The 27,414-nt window shown below is 45.4% G+C and overlaps 2 protein-coding genes across 6 annotated transcripts; one reads left to right on the forward strand and one right to left on the reverse strand.

Moving 5' to 3' along the window:
* Positions 1–204: 204 nt before the first annotated feature.
* Positions 205–12,768, reverse strand: MUL1 (mitochondrial E3 ubiquitin protein ligase 1). 5 transcript variants are annotated; one of them, XM_033922587.1, is made up of 5 exons: positions 12,615–12,768; positions 6,933–7,067; positions 5,460–5,547; positions 3,196–3,316; positions 205–2,294 (listed from the first exon to the last, which is right to left on the reverse strand). In XM_033922587.1, exons 2-5 carry the CDS (start codon positions 7,050–7,052, stop codon positions 1,556–1,558), a joined length of 1,068 nt encoding a protein of 355 aa, XP_033778478.1. In that variant the 5' UTR covers positions 7,053–7,067; positions 12,615–12,768; the 3' UTR covers positions 205–1,555. The 5 variants fall into 5 exon arrangements, with proteins under 5 accessions (XP_033778478.1, XP_033778477.1, XP_033778480.1 ...); XM_033922586.1 differs by lacking the exon at positions 12,615–12,768 and adding an exon at positions 12,472–12,604; XM_033922589.1 differs by lacking the exon at positions 12,615–12,768 and adding an exon at positions 12,038–12,173.
* A 10,325-nt stretch (positions 12,769–23,093) lies between these two features.
* FAM43B (family with sequence similarity 43 member B) lies at positions 23,094–25,751 on the forward strand. The gene has a single exon (XM_033921219.1). The coding sequence runs from the start codon at positions 23,155–23,157 to the stop codon at positions 23,962–23,964; it is 810 nt and encodes a 269-aa protein (XP_033777110.1). The 5' UTR covers positions 23,094–23,154; the 3' UTR covers positions 23,965–25,751.
* The last annotated feature ends 1,663 nt before the right edge of the window (positions 25,752–27,414 follow it).

The raw sequence follows: 27,414 nt of genomic DNA on the forward strand, positions 1-27,414 counted from the left end.
AACGACAGTGACAAAATTCATGGAAACAGGACAGGGAAATTGTGTTCCGACGGGGAACAATTTGTCCCCGTGTCTTTCTCTACTCCAGGGAATGTCAGCAAAGTCACATCAGCCTGTTACAATCACTGTGGGCCAGTAAAACAGACTTTGCCGCTGCAGAAATGAAGATTACAAAGGAAAGAGCCTGCACATTGTGTACAAAGCTGAGGTTAAAAGATTTTTTTTAATTTTTTTTTTTACCAGACCATATGCTCTCTCTGCTTGCTCCAGGACCAGAGCAGAGGATTTTTAGCTTTGGCTACAAAGTAAATAAATACAAGAGATAACAATCGCCAGCTATAGGCATTAAAAATAAATTCCCTGGGAGCTCTCCCTGCTTTCTCCACCAAACCTAGAACTTGTGCTGTTACAGCTCCCACCCGTTTCTTGTGGCAGCTTTTATTGTGCAAGGCTGTTTCACACAAGCTTTCGAGAGGTCTTTAAAGCTTACAAACACCATTTTCTTGAGATCAGTCCTCCTTTTGACATAATAAAAGGTACTGGAGCCCAGGTTTCCACTTCTCCACCCCCCAAGGAACAATACCATTATCAGATCGGTGCATCTGTACTAGGGACCGACCCATCTTGAGTTTCCGCTTTGCTCTTATGCCAGGACTGAAATATGACACCAGCTCAAACCTCTTCTTCCAGTTGGTTTGATTTGGGGATTTTTTTACTTATAAGGTCAATAACCAGACTCCTGCCTGGTTACATCATGTTGGGTGTCCCACAGACTTTAACTGGACAATGCCGCTGAACATCAGCTCCAAATTACCACAGCACTTACCAGTTAATGCTAGGCAGAATAAGGAAAAGCCAGGAGTTATGCAGGTACAAGCGATATTCAATGATGGAGGTCCACAGAGCTAATCAGGCAGGTAGGACAACACAAAGGCAGTCCTAAATTTGCTTGGTTATCTATGGAGTACAGCAAGGGATATCAGCTGAACCTGTAAAACTTCCAAGTGCCACCAAAGACCCGAATATTCAGTGTTGATGCCCAGACAGGCCTAAATTAGTTAGTGGCAGTCAGTGTTTAAAGAATTGCCACCAGCTAAATACTGATCAAATGCTTAAATTCACAAAGTCACACTGACCATTATATCTGCTGGAGCAATCCAGGTCCCACTTGCATGAAGGCAAAAAGAGCACAGAGCCCTGAACCTTAATCCCTGCCAATATAGAGGTTGCCTGGGCTTGCAGCCAACCTTTAATATTTAACGTCTCCACGTTCAGTGCAGATTATTATAACAAATCTGTGTTCATTTCTTGCAAGGATTTTTCCTCTTCTTTCGCCAACCCTGCTACCAAATTCTGAGCTTTTTATTTACTAGGTTTTTCTTCTGTGAAATCTTTGGTTGGACTAGAAGACAATTCTTTCCTCTTCATTTTGCAACACAAAAGTCAGGAGCTCTGCTTCTCTTTCCCCACCCCCTAAAACTCCTAGTGTGTTGTATGTTTACACCATTTCTGCAAAGAGAACACCACACTAGCTGCTGTGAAAGAAAGCAGTATTTTAACTGTTATACAGAGGGACTACGCGAGAGATTCCTTCCCTACATATTGGGCACCTCTTTGGAGGAGGCAAAGCCTGGTAGCACTCATCACATGAGCACACATGCCCACACTCGAGAAAGACACAAGACTTTATGTTAGTCAGGCAGATGACACAGGCATTTTTCAACACTTCATCCCCTTCGGTCGCCATCTCCTGACGGAGCCGTGCCTGCGTCTCCCGGAACTCTTCTTGCATGCGTTGTAAGCGCTGTTTCTCCTTGTGGTGCCGGTACTGCCGTCGTAGAATGAAGAAGAGGCTAGCACAGGTGGCCATGCCGAAGATAATGGTCAGGATCTTCCAGAGCTTGAGCCGCGACTCCTGTTTTTGTAGCAGGGTGTCGAAGTCCAAACTGCTGAGATGGTACTGCATACCTGATTTGGGGGGCTGCAGTTTGATGGTCTTGTTGTCCAGCACCAACTCCCCAACTCCTGTGATCGCAACTCCGATTTTCAGCATTTCTTCTGTCTCCTGCATGCCCTTAGGCCGCTCACCACTTATGTAGTGGCCAATCACATCAGTGAAAGACTGCACGGCAGGGTGGAACTTCTCATATACTGTCTCAAGGCTGAGCTCTGTTGCATCCAGGGGCTTGAGCACCCTCACTGCTGTCTGCACTCCATCGCCATCACCATCCCCAGGAACCAGGTCAAAGGGCACTGTGTTGGTTCTCTGATGAATAATCTTCTCATAGTCGTTCCTACATTAGGAAAAAGCAAACATAATGACAAGTGCTACCAACAGCTAGGAATATATCCACAGTTTTATATTTAAATCTGGCAACTTCATCCTCAGGTTTTAGAACCAGAGGGTGACCAAACTGTAATCTTTGTTTTTGACTGAAAGCAAATCTGCAGCTTAAATAAAAACTGGCCTAGCCCCCAAACAGGAACAAACCCAGCCCCCACTCCCCTCCTGAATGTAAGGAGCTCCTACTTCCTTCCTTCTCTCTGAGCCACCCACAGGTTCCCATCCCCTGATGGTCTAGTGCAGGGGTGTCAAAGTCCCTCCTTGAGGGCCGCAATCCAGTCGGGTTTTCAGGATTTCCACAATGAATGTGCATGAGATCTATTTGCATGCACTGCTTTCATTGTATGCTAATAGATCTCATGCATATTCATTGTGGAAATACTGAAAACCCGACTGGATTGTGGCCATCGAGGAGGGACTATTGACACCCCTGGTCTAGTGGCTAGCTGGGGCTCCTGCCCATGCATTCTCCAGTCAATCAAAATGACTGCCAAGACTTTCAAGTGCCAAAATCAAAATTCAGTCAGTCTCTATTTAGAACAGATTGAAGGGCAAGGAACTGAGTAATCACCTGGATTGAGACCACGCACTCATTTATCCACTTTGCTTTCAGATGTCCCATTTGTCCCCCCGTCCCCCCCCGACATCTAGAAGGGAATCTAAATGGAGCAGCTGGTCCACTTCCACCTGACTCTGTCAAAGCAAGAGCAATGTTTCTGCCCATCTCCTACTCAAATTTGACTAAGTCCTAGGCCAAACTGCTCATTCCCATTTCTTTTCACGAACAACCCATTTCTTTCCGCCTGCGGGGGAGACAACAGTGACCAAGAGAGAATGGAGAGAGGACCCACCAGAGATGAGTGGTTCGGTTCCACACCATTTTATGCTCCTTGAGCGACAGCCTCTGAATGACTCCTTTACAGCTTTCCACAAACTGGCTACTTAGAGTTTCCTTAACGGCTCGGACCACTCCTGCAGCATGGAACATATGAAATGAGTGTTTAACCTCTCTTTCTCATTGTTTTGTCTTTCTTTGCCATCTCGGTCCTAAACTGAAAAGCAGAGAAGCGGCAGCAAAGAAAGTGACATGCATAGAAACTCGTCCCTCTTCAGCATGTAAATTACAGTCTGTGTGGACAGCTGAGCACTTAGTTTTGTCAGAAAGAAAGTTATTTCAAGATGAAGCTTGACAAGCTGTGTGGGATACTGTAGAAAATGAATTAGGCAGGGAAGGAAAGGAGAGGAGAGGGGGGAGGAAGCAAGCCCAGAATGTTAGAGGACAGATGGAAATACTCCCAATGCTTTTAATGAATTAAACATTTTAAGCGGATGTTTTAATCGAGTCAGCACTCATAGCGTCTGTAGATAATAGCAGTCTGTGCAAACTATCAGGTCTCTATCCCAGCCATAAACATGTCACACCTTATTCAAGCTCCTTTTAGTCCCCTTCCTATTAGACCCGCTTTTTAATTCATGCGCTGGATCCCCCTCTATCCATTTCAAACAACAAAAGCTAGTGCATGGAAATTTAGCTCTCTTTGTACCCTGAACACCCTGCCAGACAGACCTGGCTAAGTCAATGACTGCATTTCTTTTAGGATAAGGGCACACCCAGCCAGCCAGGTTTTCAGCATACTCACAATTAATATACATGAGAGAAATTTGCATACAGTGTGGACAATGCAAATTCCTTTATAATACCTTGAAAACTAAGCTGACACTAGATGCACAAAACTCGGTTGTTAAGGACCATGCAAGTCACTGTTGGCCAATTTTTTGGCTAACTCTGGAACAGTCATCGATGTTCCAACAAGTTTGTATGCAAATGATTTTGCACGGAGGTTTGCAGTTATCCCATCTGATCAGTAACTGTGAGAGCGACTTCAACAGATGCTCAGAGCCGGTTTGGGGAAGTCCGAACAGCTGAGTGAAAGGGGAAGCCCCAAAGCAGCCTCCTACCACTCAGCTGTTGGGATTTTTTTTCTTTTTTAAATATAATACATGCACAATATCTGCCCCATTAAAAAAAAAAAAGCCTCCCCCCCCCATGACAACCCCCAGAACTAAAATATCAGAAGGAGGGATGCCCACTCCCTCTTGCCACCGGAAGCCCCCCTGGCACCCCCAAACCCACCTCCACCTCCCGAACATCCCGTTACCTCAAAATTAGATGAAAGTAGGAGGGATGCCCAGTCCCTCCTGCTCGCAGGCCCACCACTCCAAAATGGCAGGCCTTCTCATTCCTGGTGTATCCTAGGTTGCACAGGGAAGGGCCTTAGGTGTCTGTGCCAATCGTGCCTTAGGCTCCTCCTCGTGCATCCCAGGTTGGGGGGGGGGTTTCAGGGAGCATCCAGTGACAGGAAGGAGTGGGCAACCCTTCTGCCAAATTTTTTTTTTTAGGAAGGGAAGTAGGGAAGGGGAAGGGAGAATTCAAGGGTTCTTGTTGCAGGGGGGAGGGGGGGTCAGTCAGTGCAGGGAGGCATCCCTCCTGACAATTTCTGAGAAAGTAGAGAAGGGGAAGAAGGGTTGTCAGTGCAAGGGGGGGGGTTACGACCGGCAGGAGGGAGTGGGCATCACACCTGATGATTATTTTGGAACAGAGGTCGTCGTGGGAGGGGAGGGGGGAAGCACAGCATTTTTTTTTTTCATGGGCACATCTGTGACCATAGAAAAAAAATATGAAACAAACAAGCAGACCTGTCAGTAACACAGTTACGAACAATAGACCTGTCAGGTTTTCCAGGTTAGGGCATCGATTGGATTCCTGGTTTTAAAATTATTAATGACCTCATTTGCATGCCATCATCTGAGAATGTAGGACCGCATGGAAAACCATGCAGCGAGTCGTTTTGTGCACAGGGTCAGTAAATCCGATTGGTCATTAAACCAGTTTAACTTTAGCGACAATCGTTAAGACGATCGGACACTTTAGTGCATCTAGCCCTCAGTGTGTCTAGAGGACTGGGTTGAGAACCCTACTTTAGGACTTTTAGCACTGTGAGAAACTACCTGTGCTCTCTGGTGTTCAGCTTTATCATAAGCAAGTCTAAAATCCTGATCTCCATTACTGATTTTTATATGGTAACTTAGGCCTGACTTCAAACACCTAAAGTACCTTCAATAACTGCATAAGGAATACATTTCCCTGGTGCTTCCATAAGAACCTTCTGCAAGTCTTCATCCAAAGTCACTCTCGTAGCTCCCTGTACACCATAATAGATCAAACAGAAAGCAGCACATTAGTCATGAGGTCCGATTCCCTCTCCCTTATTCTGCAAAGAGGAGAAGTTTACAAGGAGGATGCAATAGGTGTAAGCATCAGAAAGGAGCAATCACAGAAAAGTTTTCTTTAGAAATTATGGTCAATGATAAAGTGTTAAATTTGCAAGAACTGACAAATGGGATCCTGAAGGATAAAATTCTTCTAAATAGAAAAATTGAACAATTAGAAAATCATAACAGGAGGTTAAATTTACATTTACTAAATTTTCTGAAAGCTTTTGGAGTGACACCCCTTGAAATGTTCAAAAATATCTGGTAGAAATACTGAAATATTCTCCAGAACATGTACCACCATTGAACCGTATATATTATCTACCTAAGGTACCTCCAAAGGAGAGGGAGTTCTGAATGTGATAAAAACCTTAAAGGTCACTGAATTACTGGAATCAACACTATCTTCAGAAACAGAGAGAACTACATTATTAGTTTCCTTGGCCTTTGAACAGGACCTTAACACTATTCCAAGAATATATTTCCGTAACTCTCAAGTCCTATTCCATGGGAAAAAAGTTTGGAACACACAGGAACGGAGGAAACTGTGGCAATGCGATCTGAGACACTAACCCTTGGAGTCACTTTTCTTTTGACACATCCCTAAAATGTTTAGTTAAATTTCTAAGGGGAAAACACACTTCAGGGTTTCAAAATTAAGTTGGACAAGTTCTTGCTAAACTGGAATGTACGCAGGCGAGGCTGGACTCATGTAGAGCACTGGTCTTTGACCTGAGGGCCACCGCATGAACGGACTACTGGGCAGGATGGACTACTGGTTTGACCCAGCAGCGGCAATTCTTATGTTCTTTATGCCAGAACAACTCTGAGAGTTCCTAGATATAAAGAAAATAGCATCAGGGAAAATGTAGGAAAATCTTCAGATAGTCACAAGGAAAAGTAGAGCTTTTGATTATCGTTAAGCCTATTCCTGTATTATTTTCTTATTCGAGTTGCTCCTCATTTTTTCATACTCCCCTCCCCCCCCTTCTTTGAATTGAAGTCTAAGAAAGAATTAAGGGCTCACGCAAACCCCGCACTAAATGAAAAATACTGATGCAAGTTCTGTGGAGGCAATAGCGTCTAGCAAGCGCTAAATCCGCTAGCGCACCTTAGTAAAAGGAGCCCTAAGTCTTTTTTTTCTTAGTATAAATGTATACTTTTTGGTTTTCTCTATTGAAATGTTACTTTCTTTTTTGCTTGAACAAGAGGTCTCGTGAAATCATGTTAAAATTGCAATTAAAAAAATGAAAAGGAGAAATCACAAGGTGCTGCCAGAAGCAGGTCCCGCCTCCTCTGCCCCAGAACCACTAACCTTAAGAGTCTGGACATTCTGCAGCTTCTGTCTGTAAATGCTGTACAGTATCGCCGTAGCAGCTGAACTGGTGGCCAATAGAATAACCTGGACTGTTGAAGGTCGCCCTCCTGTCTCCATCTTTGCAAATCAATCCTAAGGTAAATGAAAAATAAAAAAAGGTTGGTCCAAAAAAGCAGTTTCTCTTCTTTCTAGTTTTGTGAGATTAAATAGTTCATAAACATGACCAAATCTTTAGTCCAAACAAGGACTCTCAGTCAGAAACAGCATGGCACAGGGCAAGCATCGCCCAAAATTTACAAATTGAACGATGAAATTATAAACTGCCCGGTCCCTAGTTTTGATGCATTAAAAAATTTTATGGAGTTCTTCTGTAGACACACATTGGGACCCATTTGAACACGAGGAGACTTGGGTTCAAGTCTCAGATCAGGGCTGGAGCTGCAGCAGAGGCAATGGCCACAAGCCCTAAATGAGAGGGAATACCAGGCACTGCCCAAAGTGACATCCAGTGGCCAGTGTTGGAACTCACAGTTTGCAAAGTTTCAAATGAAATCCCGATGCCTAATCCCTCATAGCCTAGCCATTGCTGCAATAATCCTTGGGGTGGGCTTGAGGGTATAAAACAGGGGAAAACGCTTCTAGAGTGGAGCAAACCATTGAGCAAATAAAGGCAATAGATCCAGAAATCAGACCGCACCTTCAAAAAGATTTAAACAGGATGGAGTTGGTCCAGAGGAAGACTACTAAAATGGTTGGTGGTATTCATTATAAGGCATACAGGAACAAACAAAGATCTCAATATATACATGTATACTTTAGAGGAAAAGTGGAAGAGGGGAGATATGATAGACATTGTAAATAACTACATGGCATAGATGCGCTCCATGGGGTGGTGAATGGCCTTGCCCCATACCCACAGCAACCAGTTGATTTTTTTTCTCCCATTCCTGCGGGTTACCCGTGGCTAGCCAAGGGTAACAGTCAGTGTCATTCTCTAATTTGGCATTCACACACATGCCATTTTATTCAAATCATTCACATGTGTAATTAGCATGCATACATTAGCACACACTTTAATAATGGTTAGAACATACTATTTTATAAACATTCATCACTGCAGAGCCCATAGCAATAAAGTGAGCTCTGCAGCAGACACCACATACTGACCATTAGTAAAAACATTATTATTTTTACTTGGTGATGTTAATTGTCTACATGAATTCACTTAATCTGGTGCAATGAAGGGACCAGTAGGGGGCGCACGTGCATGTGCACTCCACTAAGGTAGGTGGCACAAAAGAAAGTTCAGTACAGCGATTCATGTAGGCAGTCACATGACCCACGCCCAACATCGAAAGGCAACAGTGGCACCTGTAAAAAAGGGCATATTTATTTTATTCATTTTCTATCCCGTTGTCCCCAAAAGAGCTCATAAGACAGTGATGCCACTAAGCTGGGGTGAAGCCTCTACAAATTATTTGCCTGTGACTGTTAGTAATAAGACCCAGGATTCCCTTTTTTTTCCATCTTGCGGTTCCAACTATTGCACGTATATATCTCAGCCACTCTAAATGATCAATAACGTCCATCACACAGGCTGAGTTTTCCAGTATGTGGTGCAGTGGTTAAAACTACAGCCTCAGCACCCTGAGGTTGTGGGTTCAAATCCCTCGCTGCTCCTTGTGACCTTGGGCAAGTCACTTAATCCCCCATTGCCCTAGGTACATTAGGTAGATTGTGAGCCCACAAGGAGGGAAATATGATAAAGTACCTATATGTAAAACCACTTAGGATATAAGTGGTATATAAATAATAAATAAATACAATTACAAGGTCCAATAAGCAACTGGAACATTCTGGGTAATAAGAGAAAAACTTTATCATCGTCAAAAACACTATCAACCAATGAGCTATTCTGAAATATCCTCTCCCCTTTCTGCCATCCAAAGCGCAAATCTCCCCTCCACCCCTGGTACAGGCAAATGCCAGATTTACCCAGCCTTTCCTGAACGCAGCGGCCCTGAAACACCAGGAATGCTCCATTGTCATCAAAGCAATAAAGATACTGAATGAGATCTTAGATGCTCATAAATACACTTCTCCCGCCAACCTCGCGGGAGATACATTCAAAGACTGTGAACACAAAAAAAACACAAATAACTTTTCCAGATCACTAACATTTTCTCTCTAAACACTTTTCTCCGACACTGTCATTTGCCTGATCACACTGAAAAAAAAAAACACTGAAATTTCTCAGCACTCCAGGATGTTGGGGGGGGGGGGCTCCAGACAATAACCGCGAATAACCAAAGTTGCGAGTGCCGAAGTTGTGAATATGGAAGGAGAAGTGCATTACTAAACAAACAAATGAAAATGCCAAAAGCCAATTTTATACATGGAACGCGCTACCAGAGGATGTGATAAACAGGAGCACGCTACAGGGGTTCAAAGAAGCTTTGGATAGGTACTTCGAAGACAAAGGGATTGAGGGGTACAGATAAGAGTAGAGGTAGATTATAGGGATGGGATTAGAGGTAAGTTACAAAATTAATCAGGGACCACTGTTCAGGCACTAGGCCTGATGGGCCGCCGCGGGAGCGGACCGCTGAGCAGGATGGACCTCTGGTCTGACTCAGCGGGGGCAACTTCTTATGTTCTTATTGGTTTTAGAACTTGAAAACTGCTTCCTACAAAGTTAAGTTAATAAAACAAGTATCATTTTGGTCAACTACAATAACCCATACAAGGTCCAGATGAGCTGTGCATTGATACACAATATAAGAGAATGAAATCAGCATGGATCTAATTTAAATCAAATCAATTTAAAATCACTAGTCAGAAAGACTTGATTTAAATTATGCTTGTGACATTATAAATGGATTAATGGAGTTCATTTACCCAAAAATGTAAACATTGAATGACTATAGAGCCTCGTGCTACATAATTAAAAACTAATCCTTATTTCATGATGAATAACTTTTTTAAAAATCCAAGTTTTTAAAAAAATATAATTGATTTTTTATCCACCTTGAATGAATTACAACACAGGACTTAAAAGTGATTAGCAATAGCAGGACTTAATATACTGCATACAGCAAACAGGGCCATAACATATCAGAAATGTTCTTTGCAAGTATAGAAGTACTATGAGCGACGTCCCTTAGCGGCAAGTACTATGAAGAATTCAGACGCTTTTAATTGGCAGTTAACTATCATGAACACCTTCACCAGTCCAACTTACTTCTTTCCTGGAGAAAGAGAACATTTGAAAGCTTTTCCATGGTTTCTTAATCTGCCACAGAACCCTGTATCCTTTGCCAGTTTCAGATTTGGGGGAAGGAGAGGCAAAAACTACTGAGGGATTGAGGAGTGACCTCCCTTAAGTGGACAGCTACTCAATTGGAACACCTTTCTGCAACCTGGATGTGCCACATACCAGGTCTAATACCAATGTCCATCCTCTTTGGACATAGACACACCTTTTTCCCTTCTGAAACTGAAGATGGTCGTTCATATTTTTTGGCCTTATCTAAAATGCATCCAGATCATGCCCCTCACTTTAAGGACATACTGCAGTTTTAGATGTCTGTATCTCATATTTATAAAATCAACCACTTTTTCCGCCTTGAGTGAGCGAATAAATATAGCACTATGACACCTGCAGGTACTAGTGCTGCCCAATTCCCCGATTCAGTTTGGTGAATCGATTCAAATCAATTTTGTTGTCCGAGAAAATCAGACTCACCGACCAACACTCCCCCCCCCCCTCTTGATCCACCACCTCGTTGAGACCTGACATACCTCCGAGGCTTCCTAAAACGGCGGCGGCGGCACGCTGAACGGGCTGCTTGGTGGCCTGCCCCGCCAGGACCTTCCATCTGCTGCGTCACTGATGACATCAGTGACGTGGCAGAGAGAGGCCCTCGCAGGCCTTGGAGGTATGCCTGGTCTCACGGTGGGAGGGTTGGTGGGGTGCTGCTGCAGAGGAGGATGGGAGGGAGTGATGGAAAACAACTGTACAGGGTGATGGGAGGGATGGAAAGCTGCTACAAGGGAAAATAGGTGGGAGGGGAGGAAAGCTGCTGCACATGGGGGGGGGACTGGAAAGGAAGAATTGTTGGGGTGGAGGACAGGAAGGGAGAGAAGAAGTAGAAATGGGTGAGGGATAAATCATTCATATGGTGGAGGGGAGGGAGACATGCATGGCGAAGAGAGAGGGAGAAATGTACTGAGTCTACTTGACTACTGTAACATCGCCTATTTAGCAATTTCCCAAAAGAACATGCAGCGTTTACAATTGATGCAAAATGCAGCGGTCAAACTGATCTTTGGGCTGAGGAAGTTTGACCACGTGACACCCTACTACCGGCAGCTGCATTGGCTGCCAATGGAGGCGCGCGTAAAGTTTAAATTTGCCTGCTTCTGCTTCAAAGCACTACACGGACTTGCCCCTAAATATATAACTGACCTTTTCGTCTTCTCAGCCAACAGACACATGAGAAGCTCACATTCCAACTTTGTTTCCCCCCCAGTAAGAGGTTGTAAACTGAAAAAACACCATGAACATCTTCTCTCGCACCAAGCAGCATCATGGGGTAAAGACCTAGAACAATTGCTTTCGCCCACTACTTATGAGAAATTTAGGAAACGTCTGAAAACACACCTGTTCCTAAAGTATCTAGACAACTGATCCTCTCTTCTCTCTCCCCTCTATAGCGATTAACTTGTTCTATTGATCACTCTCTCCTCAAAAATGGATTTCCTGTCCTATTAACCCTCTTTCTTCCTCCCCTCTTAAAGTCAATCAATTTGTACCTTTGCTTAATCTTTGTAAACCGCACAGAACTTCACGGTATTGCGGTATATAAGCTGTTATTATTATTATTAAATGTTGGACATAGGTTGGAGGGCAGGGAGAGATGGTGCATGGGGAGAGAGAAAGAAATGCTGAACATGATAATGAGGGAAGGGAAGGAAAGGAGAGATGCATGGAGGGGAATACCCTCCCTCCGTATTCACGGTTTCAGCAATCGCGGTTTTGATTATTCACGGTTTTTGGCTTGCTTGCTGGCTCCTCCCCCCCCCCCCCCCCCCCCAATTACATCAGCTTGCATAGAGACATCGCGGATTCCAAGCGTTTCCAGAGAAAATCACCGATTTCCAGCACTTTCTTCGCCGTGTTCTGCCTCTCCTTCAGGAACAGGCCAGGTCTCCCGCCATGTTATTCGCGGTTTCACCATATTCACGATGGCTTTTAATAGAAAACAGCCAATAACATATGAAAAAGTTATTCACGGTTTTTCTGCATTCGCGGGTCTGTTAATCCCCGATCACAGCGAATAGGGAGGGAGAAGTGTAAAGAGGTTTGACCCGGGGCAAACCAAGCTGGGAGGAGGGGAGGGGCGGGAAGAGATAGTAAATAGCGGGAAACACATCCAGCGCCTCCTTTTCCCATTTCCCTCTGCAGTATCCCAGTGTTTTGTGCTTTGAGTGGGTGGGAGAAGGCTTAAAGGTTCTCCAAGTCGGCCCAACTCGCCTCGAGTTCAACGCGTCGCTCCCCCCTCCTTCGTCACGCGCATCCCGGAAGTGCTAAAAAGCCCGGCCAGGGCCGCCGTCAACGCCGGAGGCTTAAAAGGGTCGCCACGTGCGCCGGGGCACGTGCGCCGCCCTTTTTCTTACCTCACCACGGACGCCCGCTGGCTCACGCGCTGCGCCTCTCAACGCCTGAAACGCGACCCCCACGCTTACTTTCGCTTTTCCCGGCCGGGGGAAGGGGGAGAGGGGGAGGGAAAGCGGGAACTGAGAGCGGAAGTGAGCGGTGTCCCGCCCTGAGGCGGGGCCGGAAGTGCAAAGGCTGCTAGGGCGAGACGGTTACAGTTGCGTAACAGTCCCCATAGCAACCGAGGAACAATGAGAGTAGTTCCGCCTAGGGGCGGGGACACTCTTAAGAGGAACACCGCGGTGGCCAGAAGGAGGGGGGAGGGGGGAGTGTGGCCTGGGTCTGAGACAAAACAGATTGCCTGAGTTATGTAAACCTAGAAAGAGACTGGGACAAATGAAACCAATAGTCTATTTCCCCCCCCTGTTCTCTACTCCCGGGGGCTTACCAAGTTAATAGTTAAATGGAACTGCAAGTAGGAGGGGCCTCAAGCAACCTGGGCCAATCAGAGCCTTAGACCCCTCCCAGGCGCAAACCAGGATGCACCGGGGAGGTGAAGGCCCGCCATTTTGAAGAGGCATCCCACCTGCTGGCCTTTGTGAACAAGCTGGGGGGGTGAGGGGCATGGCGGCGGGAGGAAGGAATGGGCATCCCTCCTGCTGCCAGGTGGCGGTTTCATGTGCCTGGGGGAGTTTGCGTTACGGCGGCAGTGGGAGGGAGTGGGCATCTCTTCCACTGCCCGGGGGGGGGGAGGAGGGGGTTGCTTAGTGGTAGGAGGGAATGGGCATATAAGACATGCCTATAATACATGCGCTCAAGAAGCGTACTTTTGCCCCCTCCCTACAGAAAACCAACTACTGTACTATAATTTATATGAATCTTGTAATCTTTATTTTTTTTTTTTTTCAAAACACACGCCAGAGATGTGCTTTTCACAGTGTCGGCACAGTACCGGCTAGGGTTACCAGACATCCGGATTTCCCCGGACATTTCCTCCTTTTGAGGATATGTCCGGGGGTCTGGACGTCTTTTCAAAACCTGGCACATCACCCCTCTTCGCTTCCCCTTCCCTTTCCTATATGTGCACCACATCTCCTCTCTTCCCTTTCCTTCGTATTCAGTCTGTCTCCCCTCTTCACTTTATGGGCAGCACTTCTCTCCTCTTTCCTATATCTGCAGCATTTCACTCATTTTCCTTCTGTGATATTCTCTCACCTCCTTTCACATTAACCACCCCAAGGTTTTCCTTCTGCTGCATCCTTCTCACTTGGTAAAAGGATGTTCTGCTAGAGCAGGGGTCTCAAAGTCCCTCCTTGAGGGCCGCAATCCAGTCGGGTTTTCAGGATTTCCCCAATGAATATGCATGAGATCTATGTGCATGCACTGCTTTCAATGCATATTCATTGGGGAAATGCTGAAAACCCGACTGGATTGCGGCCCTCAAAAAGGGACTTTGAGATCCCTGTGCTAGAGGGAAGGACCCAGGGCTGGCCAGAAGAAGAACTGTTCTAATTGCTGCCACACAAAATTTGTTGAATTATAGAAGAGAGAGAGTGTGCTGCTGACTATAGCTTTACAGCTTCCCTGAACAGTCTTTGTAGATTTCCTCACTGAAATCTACTCAGGCTTTGTACTGAAAACAGGACTCCAATGAATGGCCAAACACTATTGAGCTCGCTCTGAGTTATATTGACAATTGTATGAAGAAGCTCCTATTCAGTTAACCCTTACTTTTGTAATCTTAGTGTTATCAGCCAGATTGTAGTTCTTGAACAGGTTTCAGGTTTATTTAAAATTTGATTATGTCGCTTATAATACTTCTAAGCGATGTACACTTTAAAATGGGGTTCATTATTATAAAATAAGAATACATCTCAAATCATACAAGGACAATCATGATACAACAGGGAAAGGGGTTGAACTACAATTGTTATAGTAAAAAAGGAGTTTAGGGAAGCACATAAAGGGTTGACAGGGGGAATCCTGAGTTGTAGACTTCTTTAATAACATAAAGAATAAATTCCTACGTTGATGACTTCAAGGCAGTACAACTTTCACAGAATCTTCTCACTCTACCAGCCCCTCCTATTCAAAAAGGGAGCTGGGAGTTGCGGGAACAGAAAGTGATGTCAGAGGGAGAGACGAAACCAGAGTGGGCAACAGGTTGGAGACGCTGCTCGTGCCAGCGAAAAGTTAAGTATGGGGAAAGTTAAGGCTTCAACGGGGTGGGGAAGGCACAGGTGTTGATGAAGAGGGCAGGGCCCCACCGCCCTGGGCACCTCCTACCCTCGTTACGCCATTGGCGTTAGGTGCTGATTTTTTTTTTCCCCAGCGCCTGTATTTGGGCACCGTTTACTGCAGGCTGGCGAGGTAAATGCTCCGACGCTCATAGGAATCGAATGCGCATTGGAGCATTTACCTCGCCAGCTCGCAGTAAGAAGCTCTTCCACGGTTTCGTAAAAGGATGCCTACATCTGTTCTCAAAGGACAAAAGTGGTCCCTTATTTCCTTAACGAGCATTGGCAGAACCTAGTCCACACTTCTCTTTTCTTTCTGCCTCCTCTACATTTGAAATTTGTTTACAAGACTCTTCCAGAAATGAAATGAAGGAATTAAAATAAAATTTCCAACTCAGAAAATAAAAAGGAAAGCAAATCCTCTTTTTAGGCCTTATATTCTTACATGCCAGTTGCCATGACAACTTGAAACAGGTCCCGTTTTTACATCATTTTTAGAACATCTGTTGCCATGACAATGGAACTCCATTATTAAATAACAACTTTTTATAGTCTTTTTATCATTAAAGTCATATAGATAGATAGACAGATTTGATTTTGTTTTCTTGGAGCAACTCCTGAATGCTAAGATGAGGCAGCAAAGTTGTGTTTCCACCCTACAAGTGAAGCACATCATTTTCACCTTTCTTACCACATATAATTTGTATTGTTAGTTTTTAGCTGACTGATAGTCAAAGTGATGTAAGCGGGCAGACCTAGGACTATTTCTTCAGCATTGGCGGAAGCTGTTTTTTGGACACCAGTTGGTTGTATGCCCCCGACACAGCCTTGTAGGTGAAATGCAGCCATGTCCGGAACTATTCCTGGGAGCATTTTGATTACGGTAAATACAAGATTTTTCTTTATATGATCTGCTTGCCATTTTCAGGGCACAGATAGTAGAGGGCAGATTCTGTATAGGATGCCTGTCTCAGCCACCGCCTAAGAAGCCCGTTTATAAAATCAGCCCCTACAAATCTTCCCGGCATTGGCTTATCTGTTTAGGCATGATCAGGGCACAGACCATAGAAGTCTGCCGAGCACTGGCTTTGCTTCCCAATTATAGGTGTTGCCACATAGACGTTGGAACAGGGGAGGCCACAGGAGCCACGGCTTCCATGAAAATTGGTGTCTGCCCAGCCACCCATCTCCCGTTGTTCTGCCTTAAATCTTTGGGCAGCCACCGTGTAGTGTCAATGAACAGGCCTGCCCCGGAACCCTTCTTTCTACTTCCGGGGACAGGCCTGCTCATTGGTGCTGCACAGCGGCTGCCTGAAGTCGGTTTACACTATCCTCCTCTTTTACAAAGGTGCGCTAAGCGTTTTAGCGGGCGTTCAGCAGGGGCTAAATCAACACGTGCGATAACCGCTAATATGTCCATAGGATAACATGCACGCGTTAGCGCGCGCTAAAAAGCATAGCGTACCTTTGTAAAACAGGGGGATAGTGTCTCATAAGAATAGAAGAAAGTCACATGCTCTCTTCGTCTTTCCATCAGTCAAGGGATACAAAAGTAAGAACTACCTTCAACACACGTTAGCATATCAAGCAGCATACCATGATAGAGATATTTGACATTTATTGCTCACATCCTGTTCTTACAATTTAGAAAACAATTGAAAACGTTCCTTTTTTTCAAAATTTCTGACCCAATAATCATTAATGTATCTTTTTAATAAGCTTTTGTAAACCGCATAGAACTAATGGTTATGCGGTCTAGAAATCTGGCGTTATGTTAAAACTACAGCGTGGGAGGAGGCGGGTGGGTGAATCAGAAGTTCGCGTGAGGTGCCACAGGATTCTGCTGGAGCCAGGGCAGAGCTCCTGGGTCCCCCCCTCCCCCCCCAGGACAGCGTTCCTCTGCCCATGGGTGTTGCTATCATCTTATCACCACTATGTTTATTTGGTTCCATGCCTTCCATACAGAACTCTTTAATGCTTATCCCACATATTTTTGAATTCAATTAATTTAATCGAATCAGGACTTCATAATCGCACTTTCCCATTTCAATCCTCTGAAGCAACCCGCTCTATTCTGTAACACCTCTGGACATGTCCAGAAATCCTTTTCTGTAATCCGCCTTGAACCGCAAGGTAATGGCAGAATAAAAATCACTAATGTAATGTAATATATAGTGTATGGTGCAGTGGTTAGAGCCACGGCCTCAGCACCCTGAGGTTGTGGGTTCAAATCCCACACTGCTCCTTGTGACCCTGGGCAAGTCACTTAATCCCCCATTGCCCCAGGTACATTAGATAAGAGTGTGAGCCTGCCAGGATAGATAGGAAAAAATGCTTGAGTACCTAATGTTAAACCACTTAGACTATAAGTGGTATATAAATGCTTAAATAAATAAGAGGCACATGAAGCAATATGGGGAAGTTATACAGAATATTGAGGGAGATAAAATACGTAAGAAGGAAAAGTTACATTGTTGTTGGAAAGAAAACAAGATACTGCGTTAAGAACTGCATTGTCAAGGAGGGAGAGCGAAGCCTCCAAGTTGTAGGGAGTTTGTCAAATAAGTAGGTTTTCAGCTTTTTCCTGAAAAAAAAATACTGTTTTCATCAGCACCACCTCCCATGGGAGGATATTCCAGGCATCTACCAGCCTCTCTGTGAAAATGCACTTCTTGATGTTATTTCTGAGTCAGCCACCCTGCAATCTAAATTAATTTTCTCTAGTTCTACCACCTTTCCTTCTCCACAAACAGTTTTCTCACACATCTGCTTTCTCGATGGGAATATTCATCAATCCATTTTTTGGATGTCAGATCTTAGATCAGGGGTGGGCAAACTTTTTGACTTGTGGGCCACAACGGGTTCTCAGATTTGATAGAGGGGCCGGACCAAGAGCATCTTTCTATCCTTCCCACCCTCCCATCCCTCGTGCAGCAGAAATCTTAAGCACCCACCCCTGCCGCGCAGCCGAACCCCCGCTGACCCTCCATCTTTTCCTCCCATCCAAACCCCGCCGACCGCGAGCCCTACATACCTCCCTCTCCAGAGCAGCATTGGGCCGGCAGCACTCTAAATAGGCTGCTTCATGGCCTTCCGTGTGCTGCGTTACTGAAGCAGCCTGTTTAGAGTGCTGCCAGCCCGACGCTACTCTGGAGGGAGGTATGTAGGGCTCGCGGTCAGCGAGGTTCGGATAAAAAAACTAAACAGGTTGTGGTTTGCCCATGTCTGGCTTAGATGATCACAAAACCCACCTCAGTGCCTGTGACCTTTTCAGTGTCTTGCTATTGCCATCTGTCGCCCACGATTTTCCTCAGTGGTCCCTCCATCGAGGTACTAGCCAGGCTTGGTCCTGCCTAACATCCAATAACTACTTAGTCCAAGTGCTCTCAAGCAGGTGTTGATGGGCTATTATTTGTGTAACTGGTGGAATTCATTTACAATGCAAACATACACAGCATTGCAGATTAGACCAGATGGTCTTGCTGCTAATAATAATGCATTCAAATTAACAGCCAGTGAGAGGGACTAATCCAAAACAGGAAATAGTGGAGAAAAAGACCTCAGTGTCACACAGGATAGGAATAAAGCTATCTATCCTGAGAACAATCTAACTTCAAATAAAAATTTGAAGGTCATAAAAAAGTCCAAACTAACATTGCTCTTAATTTACTAATTTGCAAAACCAAACACTCTGAATAACAAGTTGAGTAGCTCTTAATTATGACAGGAATAGCCATGCAGATGATAACACGCAATTGGAAGAGTTATGATCGGCTCAACTTTACTTTCTGGTGGGCAAACGTATGCTCCAGTTACAAATATGAAAGAATGAATGCTGAAATCTTGGGGCTTAGTAAAGCATTTAATTTGGTGTGGGGCCCATTGGCATCTTTTATTGCTTCGATATAGTTGTTTTTTCCCTTTACTTTTTGTTTAATTCTTTACGCATCCAGGGTGGGGGAAAGCACTACTATTTATTATAACTAGATTATTGAAAGTATATATGCATTTCTGTTGTTGATTAATTAAGGGAGGGGGGAGAAAATGATTGGTTTTGAAATGTTTGTATGTTTAAAGTGCTGTTCTTGATTTGTTTATGTTCAGATTCAATGTAGTGCACTGTTATTACTTGAGAATCAATAAAGAATTTTAAACAGAAAAAAAAAACAAGTTGAGTAGCAATAAATCAACCCCACTGAATCCAAAAATAGCTTAGCACTTCAAAATTCCTGTTGTTGATTTTGTGGACTCTTTGGCAGACAAGAAATTTCTGACAAGTACCTTTCTTGTTTTCCTATATGAATCCGGGTTGAGGGCGGAGGTGGGGGGGATGATGAGTAATATATTTCTAGTGACTTTATATAGTTACTTTTTCATGACACTCATCTGATTTTCTTTGCCTTACCAGGCTCGTTATTGAGCTGCTTCCTGTTTCCAGCTTCCTTTTGAGTGAAATTGTTCAGGTGTACTGCATGAAGTAATAACAAATATAGCTGGATCTCCGACATTTAAGCACTCTATCTCAAATTTTTTTATTTAGTAAGCAAATTTTTTTTAATAAAGCATCCCTGAGGTACACAGGATGGATTGGGGACAACGGGGATAGATCGAGGAGTGTTGGCTGGAGAGGATAGGATGATAGATGTTGACTGGGGTGGGGGGGGCATAGGTGACTGAGAGATGCTGGCTTGGGGGGACAGGAGAAAGATGCTGGCCAGCCTCACCCCTGTCCACCCAGCCAACATCTCTCACTCCTGTCTCCCCCCCCCCCCCCCACTCCAGTCAACATCTATCATCCTATCCTCTCTAGCCAGCACTTCTCAAGTCTCTCTCCATTATCCCCAATCCATCCTGTGTCCCTCAGGGAAGCTGATTTAGGCAGCCTGCTGCCAGCTACCCTCTACCGTGTCCCCGCCTGAAGAAATAGGAAGTGATATCATTGAGGGTGGGAACGCAGTAGAGGGGAGCCCGCTGAGCTCATCCAGGCTGCCCAAAGATGCCGCTGGCAGCGATTTGGCCCGCAGAGAAGGAGTGCCAAAATTCTGCACAGAACACTGGTAATTCTGCATCCCTGGGGAATTCTGCACAAGTTCTGTAACGCGAATTCCGCCAGGAGTAACCCCTACTCTGGCATCCTGTTTGTCTGTCTTGATTGTTTAGATTGTAAGCTCATTCAAGCAGGGACTGTCTCCTTCGTGACTCGGTACCGTGCTGCATACATCTGGTAGCACTATAAAAATAATTAATAGTAGTAGTAGCAGTATTTATGTTAACTGCAAATTGTGTCCTGAGAATGATAAAGTGGTGTCAATCCTAGCAAAGAAATAACACTATGTTCAATCAACTGTTGATTATAATCACATCAAATTTCACAGACTCAAATTGATGACTTCATCTTTAACTTTGTCATAAAAGATATGCAGGCATCCAGCTACCTATTTTATGAAATAAATTATTTATTTATGCAAAATTATTTTAACAAATTAAATTAAATCATATTAAAATCGGGCCACCGCGGCTTGTCACGTAAGCTGGCCATCAGGGGATGGGGTTGGTGCCAGCGCAACCCTCTCTGTCCCTACCAGGATACCCGCACTCCTCTGCTCTCCAATCCTAAATGCTGGCCACCCAGCCTAGTAACAGCACGCTCGCCAGCCCAGTGAACAAACGAGTGGCCCACAATCCACACTGAACAAGTGCAGGAAACCAGCTCTGAAAATGAAAGCACACACTGAACACCACCCCATGAAGCCCTTTCAGCTGTTAGTGAACAAAGGCGAGCATGTGCCCATAAAAAGTACCCCTTCCCCCATGCCCCTCCTCTTTTCCCCTACATACCTCTGGCATACCACCTCCTGTCACCCCCTCCCACTGCACCTGCCACCCTTACAAGGCTCCTGTACCCCAGGGGCCTTCCTCATATCTGGATCTATACTTGCTGGCCGTACATATCCCCTATAAGCCCCTGAGGCCCAGTGTCCCAATTGCTTGATTCCATCAGGCAACAAGTTGGCCACCTGAGCGCTGGTCGCTGAACCTATCCGGAAGGAGTGGGTACTGAAAATGGGATGGCACTTCACCACATTACCAATTCAGAAAACTAATAACAAAAAAATGTTAACCGCCTCTTTTACAAAGCCACGCTTGCGGCTGCTACTGCGGTAACTACCCCGAAGCCCATAGAGATTTAAAGAAGTACCACTTCAGCCTTGGGCAAACAATCTGGTTTTGCTCCTATTTTGCACGTCCTTCTCAAACTTTTATCCAGTTTCCAAATGTGACCTTGAAGATCTATACAACAGAGTTGAATATCTTCTGGGTCTGCACATATATGTCTCTTGAAAAACAGGCTATGGTCCAAAAACCGGGAGATAGTGTACCGTTTGTATTGCTTTCAGAATACATCCCTTGAAACATCTGAAAACAGGGTAGAGATATTTTTTTTTGGGGGGGGGGGTTGTATTTTGTTTTACAGAGCCATTATTTCTCAGAAAAACACACTTACTCTTTGATTCTGAGTGTATAATCTCCAGCTATGCTGTGGTATCTCAATAACAAACTAATTTACATGTCTAAGTAATTGAATTTGCATTCTCCAGAAAAAAATAATGCTGTACACAATTAAAACCTGATTAAGCAGTCATCAAAATCAGCAGGCATCGAGTTTAACCTATACATTCTCATGAAACTTCATTTGCAATAAAGCAAAAATCATGGTTTTCTTTGCTCATTGCCTTTAATTATTGAAGCACAGAAAAATACATTTTTTTTCTTGTTTCTAAAGTCAATTTCAGCTAATTATCTCTGTTTCTATAGCTGGAGAAGCAAATGAGTTTTCCAAGCTCAGAGTTATACAGATTCATGGAGTTTCTGACTCCATATGTATATCAGTGAGACAATGCTAGGGATTATACTGTAATTTAGATACATAACAATTTAAAAAAATTGCCAGACAGGGTTAGATCATATGAGGCTGCTGAAAAGTTCATCCCAGCCATATAGGTATTTAAACGACTTATCATATCTCCTACCTTCCTCCTTTCCTCCAGGGTATACAGATTGAGATCTAAGACCATACACCATTTTAGTAGTCTTCCTCTGGACTGACTCCACCCTTATTATATCTTTTTGGAAGTGCGGCCTCCAGAATTGCACACATTATTCTAAATGAGGTCTCACCAGACTGGCCATACCTCTCCCTATGCATCCTAGCATCCTTCTAGCTTTCACCATCACCTTTTCAACCTGTTTGGCCACCTTAAGATCATCACATACAATCACACCCAAGTCCCGCTCTTCTGTCGTGCACATTAGCTCTTCACCCCCTGGGGTTTTTGCAGCCCAAACATGACCTTGCATTTCTTAGTTGTCAAATTTCAGACCATTCTTCAAGCTTCGCCAGGTGTTTTTTCATGTTATTCACCTCATAAACATTTTTTTTTTTTTTTTTTTTTTACTCTTTATTGATTTTCAGACTTTGACAGTGCAATACAATTAATTGAAAATAAACACTGCATAAAATGCACTATTAAATACACAATTAATACATAAAACGATCATTTTCTCCCCCCTTCTCCCAATTATTAATGCAAGAAGACATATTATGTTATTACAATATTATAATTAAGTAATTTTAATAATCAAAATATATTTCCCTACCCCCCCCCCCCCCCTGGTGTAAGGAAATCTGATAAAAAGAGAGATACATGACAATTAGTACGATGCAACAAATGCAGTCAACGGGCCCCGCACCCTATTAAAAGCATTACTAAACCCTAAACATTCCTCATTCATTCTCTCATATTTAGAAGTGGTACAAACATTTGCCCACCAAAATGTGTAATTCAGTCTGTCGTAGCTCTTCCAATTATGTGAATAGCTATTCCCAAAAAGAGGGCTTTTATATTTATCCAAAGAAGGCTTAAGGTGTAAAAGCGTACCACAAATTATGGCTTCATAGGTTAAGGGAATTGCTGATTCCAGAATATAATTGATCTGTCCCCAAACTGACTTTCAGAAATTAAGTATCAAAGGACAATAATATAAGAGATGATCCAAATCACCATGACAATGCTATCATCTACGCTACGTTGTTTCTAAGCCTGACAACCAGAGCAACCTAAGCCTGCGTCGGAGCATTAAAGCCCATTGTTTTACGTCGAGCAAACGTCACAGCGCGAGCCAATGGGATCCCGGAGCGCTCGAGCGCTGGGCGGGGTTTCGAGTCGTCTCCTCCCCCCCCCCCCCCCCCCATCAGCGACGGGCTCGAGGCGGGAGGAGCGCGAGCGCTCGCCACTCCGAGCAGCCCATCGCGCGCGTGGCCATGCTGCCCTGGAAGCGAAGCAAGCTGGTGCTGCTGGCCGAGGCGCCCGCGCGGCCGCCCAAGAGCCCGGGGCTGGCCTACGCGTCGCTGCTCTCCGCCTTCCTGCGCCGCTGCCCCGACCTGCCGCGGCCCGAGCGCTGCCTGCGGCGCCTGTTCCGCAGCCGGCGGCGGACGCTGGAGGTGACCCGCGACGAGCCCAGCTACCGCGCGCGCTACCTGGGCAACGCCGTCACCCTGCACGCCAAGGGCTACGGCTGCACCGACGAGGCGCTGCGCAAGATCTGGGCGCGGAGCGAGGGCGGCGCGCGCGGCGCCGACATGACGCTCAGCCTGGGCGCCCAGGGCCTGCGCCTGAGCCCGCGCGAGCCGGCCGCGAGGAAGCCGGGCCACGCCTACCCGCTGCGCCGCATCACCTACTGCGCGGCCGACGCGCCTCGCCACCCGCGCGTCTTCGCCTGGGTCTTCCGGCACCAGCTCAAGAACAAGGCGGTGGTGCTGCGCTGCCACGCCGTGCTGCTCTCGCGGCCCGACAAAGCCAACGCCCTGGCCCGCCTAGTGGCGCACAGCGCCCGCACCGCCCTCAGCGACTTCCAGCGGCTCAAGCGCCGCGACGACGGCCGACGACTGCGCGCGCAGCTCCTGGGCCGGGCGGCCGTGCCCGGGACCCCCCTGCGCGCGCAGCTCAAGGCCACCTGCCCGTACGAGCCCCGGAGCGCCCCCCGGCTCAGCTGCATCCCCGAGGAGGAGGAGGAAGAGGAGCGCCCGGTGCTGGACTTGGCGCATGAGCTCAGGCGCTGTTACGTCTTTTAAGGGCTGGAGCCTGCCCCTTCCGGAATGGAGACCCCCCCCCCACCGCCTGCTCTCTCCCCCCCCCCTTCTTCAGGACTATGACTCCCATCTTATAAGGACAAGTCTGACCCCTCGCTACTCTCCTGATATGTATTTTAAGGACTGGAGCCTGCCCCTTCCGGAATGGAGACCCCCACCCCACCGCTTTTAAGGGCTGGAGTCTGCTCTTCCTCCCCACTCGTCAGGACTGACCCCTATCTTATAAGGACAAGCTTGACCCCTCACTACTCTCCTCATATGTATTTTAAGGGCTGGAGCCTGCCCCTTCCGGAATGGAGACCTCCCCCCACTGCCACTTTTAAGGGCTGGAGCCTGCTCTTCCCCCCCCTCACATCTTTTAGAGACTGCCCCTCCCTCATTAGGACTGACCCTTATAAGGACAAGCCTGACCCCTTGCTACTCTCCTGATATGTATTTTAAGGGCTAGAGCCTGCCCCTTCCAGAATGGACACCCCCCCCCCATCGCCGCTTTTAAACACCCCCTCCTCACTGCTCTCCCGATCCATCTTTTAGAGGCTGGAGCCTGCTCTTTCTTCCTCCACCCCACCGCTCTCCCGATCCTTCTTTTAGGGGCTGGAGCTTACCCCTCCTTCAGGACAATGACCCCCTTTTATAAGGACAAGCCTGACCCCTCGCTACTCTCCCAATCCGTCTTTTAGGGACTGGAGCCTGTCTTCCCCTCCCCCCCCTTCAGGATAATAACCCCTGTTTTATAAGGACAAGCCTGACCCCTCACTACTCTCCCAATCCGTCTTTTAGGGACTGGAGCCTGTCTTCCCCTCCCCCCCACACTTTTCAGGACAATGACCCCCATCTTATAAGGACTGAAGCCTGACCCCTCACTACTCTCCCGATCCGTCATTTAGGGGCTGGAGTCTATTTCCTTCTCCAGGACAAAGACCCCCTCTCTTAAAAGGGCTGGAGCCTGTTCCCCCCCCCCCCCATATACATATTCTTTCCCTTCATCTCTTTCTCTCTCCTGCTCCTGAAGTCCACGCCAGACAAAGCTCCATCATCTGGGAGGATTTCAGACTAATTTTCATTATGAATCAGGTGCATGTCTCGACTCTCTGCCCACTAATAAAACTGGCGAGATAAAAACCAACAACAATGAAACGCCAACAAAAGCCAACCCTGCACTTCCATGTCATAGGTAGGACCATGCTCTGGAAAATGTTTGAACTGTGTGTGAGCCTCGGATGCCTCAGCCTAAGTCCTGAAAAGCTACTGAGTGGGGCTGCAGCTGAGTGTAGGACCGTCATCGCAGTGCCCGGCTGGTTAGTTCAATTTACTGCTGCTGTATGCGGTGAGAAGCCACCGCCGTACCTTGGTTTTATACATCCAAAGTGCTAACTGAAGTCAAATTAAAGATGTTTTATATTTACAGTAAAAGCGGAGATGACGCTGCAAAAGAGATATTTATATGACACTTTCTCCTCAGATATTTATATGGGAAATGCAGTATTTCAAAGTTCTATATTTAAATGTAATAATAGAAAAGGTATATGTAATTATTGTACAGTTTTCTATATATTTATGGGAGTGCAATTCCTCCCCCCCTCCCCGTGTTACAAAAGCACCCGATGGAAAAACTGTTATGAAACCGGATTTAGAAGCTTTTCTTGGAAAGCAAAAGACAAGGGCGTTTTAACCCTACGTGACTTGGTACACATAACTCTCTTATGTACATGTGCTAAAACCCAGGTATGATATTCATAGAATAAACTTTATGTACCTTTCCAGCAAGATCAAAGTTTGATGGGATTTTATTTTCTTGAGGTGAGCTACCGAATAGAATATATTGCGCTGCTAACGGATTCGGGGGATGGTGATTCCAAGGTGTCGCCTGCAGGCATGGAGGTGGTTGTGGTGGTGTGCGGTTGTGCATAGTGGGATTTTTGTGGGTTTGGGAGGGCTTATCATACAATATAAGGGCTATGGTGAGATGTGTACCTGGGACTTTTTAGGTGAAGTTTGCCGGGTGCTCCACTGCCCTGCTAGGATGTCTGTGTGGCCACTACTGAGAATGCTGGCCCCGCCTACATCCCGGTGTCTTGTTTTAAGGTGGTTTTGTTTTGGATTTTTTCCCCCCCCCCCAAAAAAAAAAAAAAATGGTTTGGAAAGAGCACAAACACATCCATTTTCAAAAAAACAAACAAGATAACACGTTTTGCATTTTTAAAAATGGACATGTTTGTTACTGGATTTTTATGTGTTCGCAACTCGGATTTAGACATCATATAAAATGCCCCTCCACATCTATAGACTTAAGCAAATATCAATATGACGCGTTCCACAATTCAAGATAAAATACCTCTTCAATTGTAGCATATTTTTAAAATAAAAAAAAAAATGCTTCTATGAAGTGACCCCCATTCCATGCTGTCTTTCCCCACTTCTTGTATCTTTATTTACTTTTATTTTTCATAATGTAATTAACAACTCTCCTTTCCCCCCAGTTCCCCCCATGTCCAGTTTTGTCAGTGTCTTTATCCTTTTGTTTAACTATCCATGTTCCCCGTTATATATTTTACTTTATTTAAATTTACTGTGTGTATATATATATATATATATATATATATATATATATATATATATATATATATATATATATATATATATATATATGACTGGTTTACAAAGCTATATATAGCTTTGTAAACCACTCGGATACATGTTGATGGTCGATATATTAAATTATTAATAAACTTGGACTTGAAGAGCTAGTTTCAGATAAGCAAAGATCGGACCAGAAACTCCTTACTCCCAAATTAGAGACTTCTATCCAAGCCTCAGAAATTCCAGGACCAGAATTAATCATTGCCTGGGAGTATTCTGCTTTTTGGAAGTAATCGATGGGTGTGGTTGTTTGCATGGACATGAAGAGGTGCAGGGTCTGGGAGATTTATCATTTTTATTTGAAAAACAGGGGGGGGGGGATTGTGTTTTGAGGTCAGTGTCATGGATAGTGCAAAACCGAAATTGTAGGGTCTTTTTTTCTGTTTCAGCATAAAAATGGCAAAAACAACAAAAAGATGGTGGAACAGAAGATCGGAAGTACAGTGTTTCCCCGGTTGTTCGCGATCGGGGGTCCCGATCATTCGCAGTATTTTCCGATTGCGAACCACTGACCAGAAGAGGGCAGTGGAAGAGACAGGAGAGAGCAGCCGGAACACCGTGAGTGCAGGAAATCCACTCTCAGTACGCTCCAAGCGCCTCTTCTGCACAAAGTCGGGCCTTATCCAGTCAGGAGCTGCTTTTACACGCAGCTCTTGATTGGACAAGGCCCGACTTCATGCAAGAAGAGGCAGTCGGAGAGTACCGCGAGTGATTTCCTGCACTGGCGGTGCTCCGGCTGCTCTCTCCTGCCTCTCCCGCTGCCCTCTGCAGGCTCCCCCATGAAAAACCGTA

The sequence above is a fragment of the Geotrypetes seraphini genome, chromosome 15, assembly GCF_902459505.1.
Source record: "Geotrypetes seraphini chromosome 15, aGeoSer1.1, whole genome shotgun sequence".
NCBI classification, from domain to species: Eukaryota; Metazoa; Chordata; class Amphibia; order Gymnophiona; family Dermophiidae; genus Geotrypetes; species Geotrypetes seraphini.

What these genes read in the sequence shown, in the direction of transcription:
- MUL1 (XM_033922587.1), bottom strand. Translation starts at nt 7,052, where the DNA reads ATGGAGACAGGAGGGCGACCTTCAACAGTCCAGGTTATTCTATTGGCC. An exon ending in TCCTTATGCAGTTATTGAAG is followed by an intron (nt 3,317 to 5,459) that starts GTACTTTAGGTG and finishes TCCATGCTGCAG; the next exon opens with GAGTGGTCCGAGCCGTTAAG. An exon ending in AACCGAACCACTCATCTCTG is followed by an intron (nt 2,295 to 3,195) that starts GTGGGTCCTCTC and finishes TTCCTAATGTAG; the next exon opens with GAACGACTATGAGAAGATTA.
- FAM43B (XM_033921219.1), top strand. Translation starts at nt 23,155, where the DNA reads ATGCTGCCCTGGAAGCGAAGCAAGCTGGTGCTGCTGGCCGAGGCGCCC.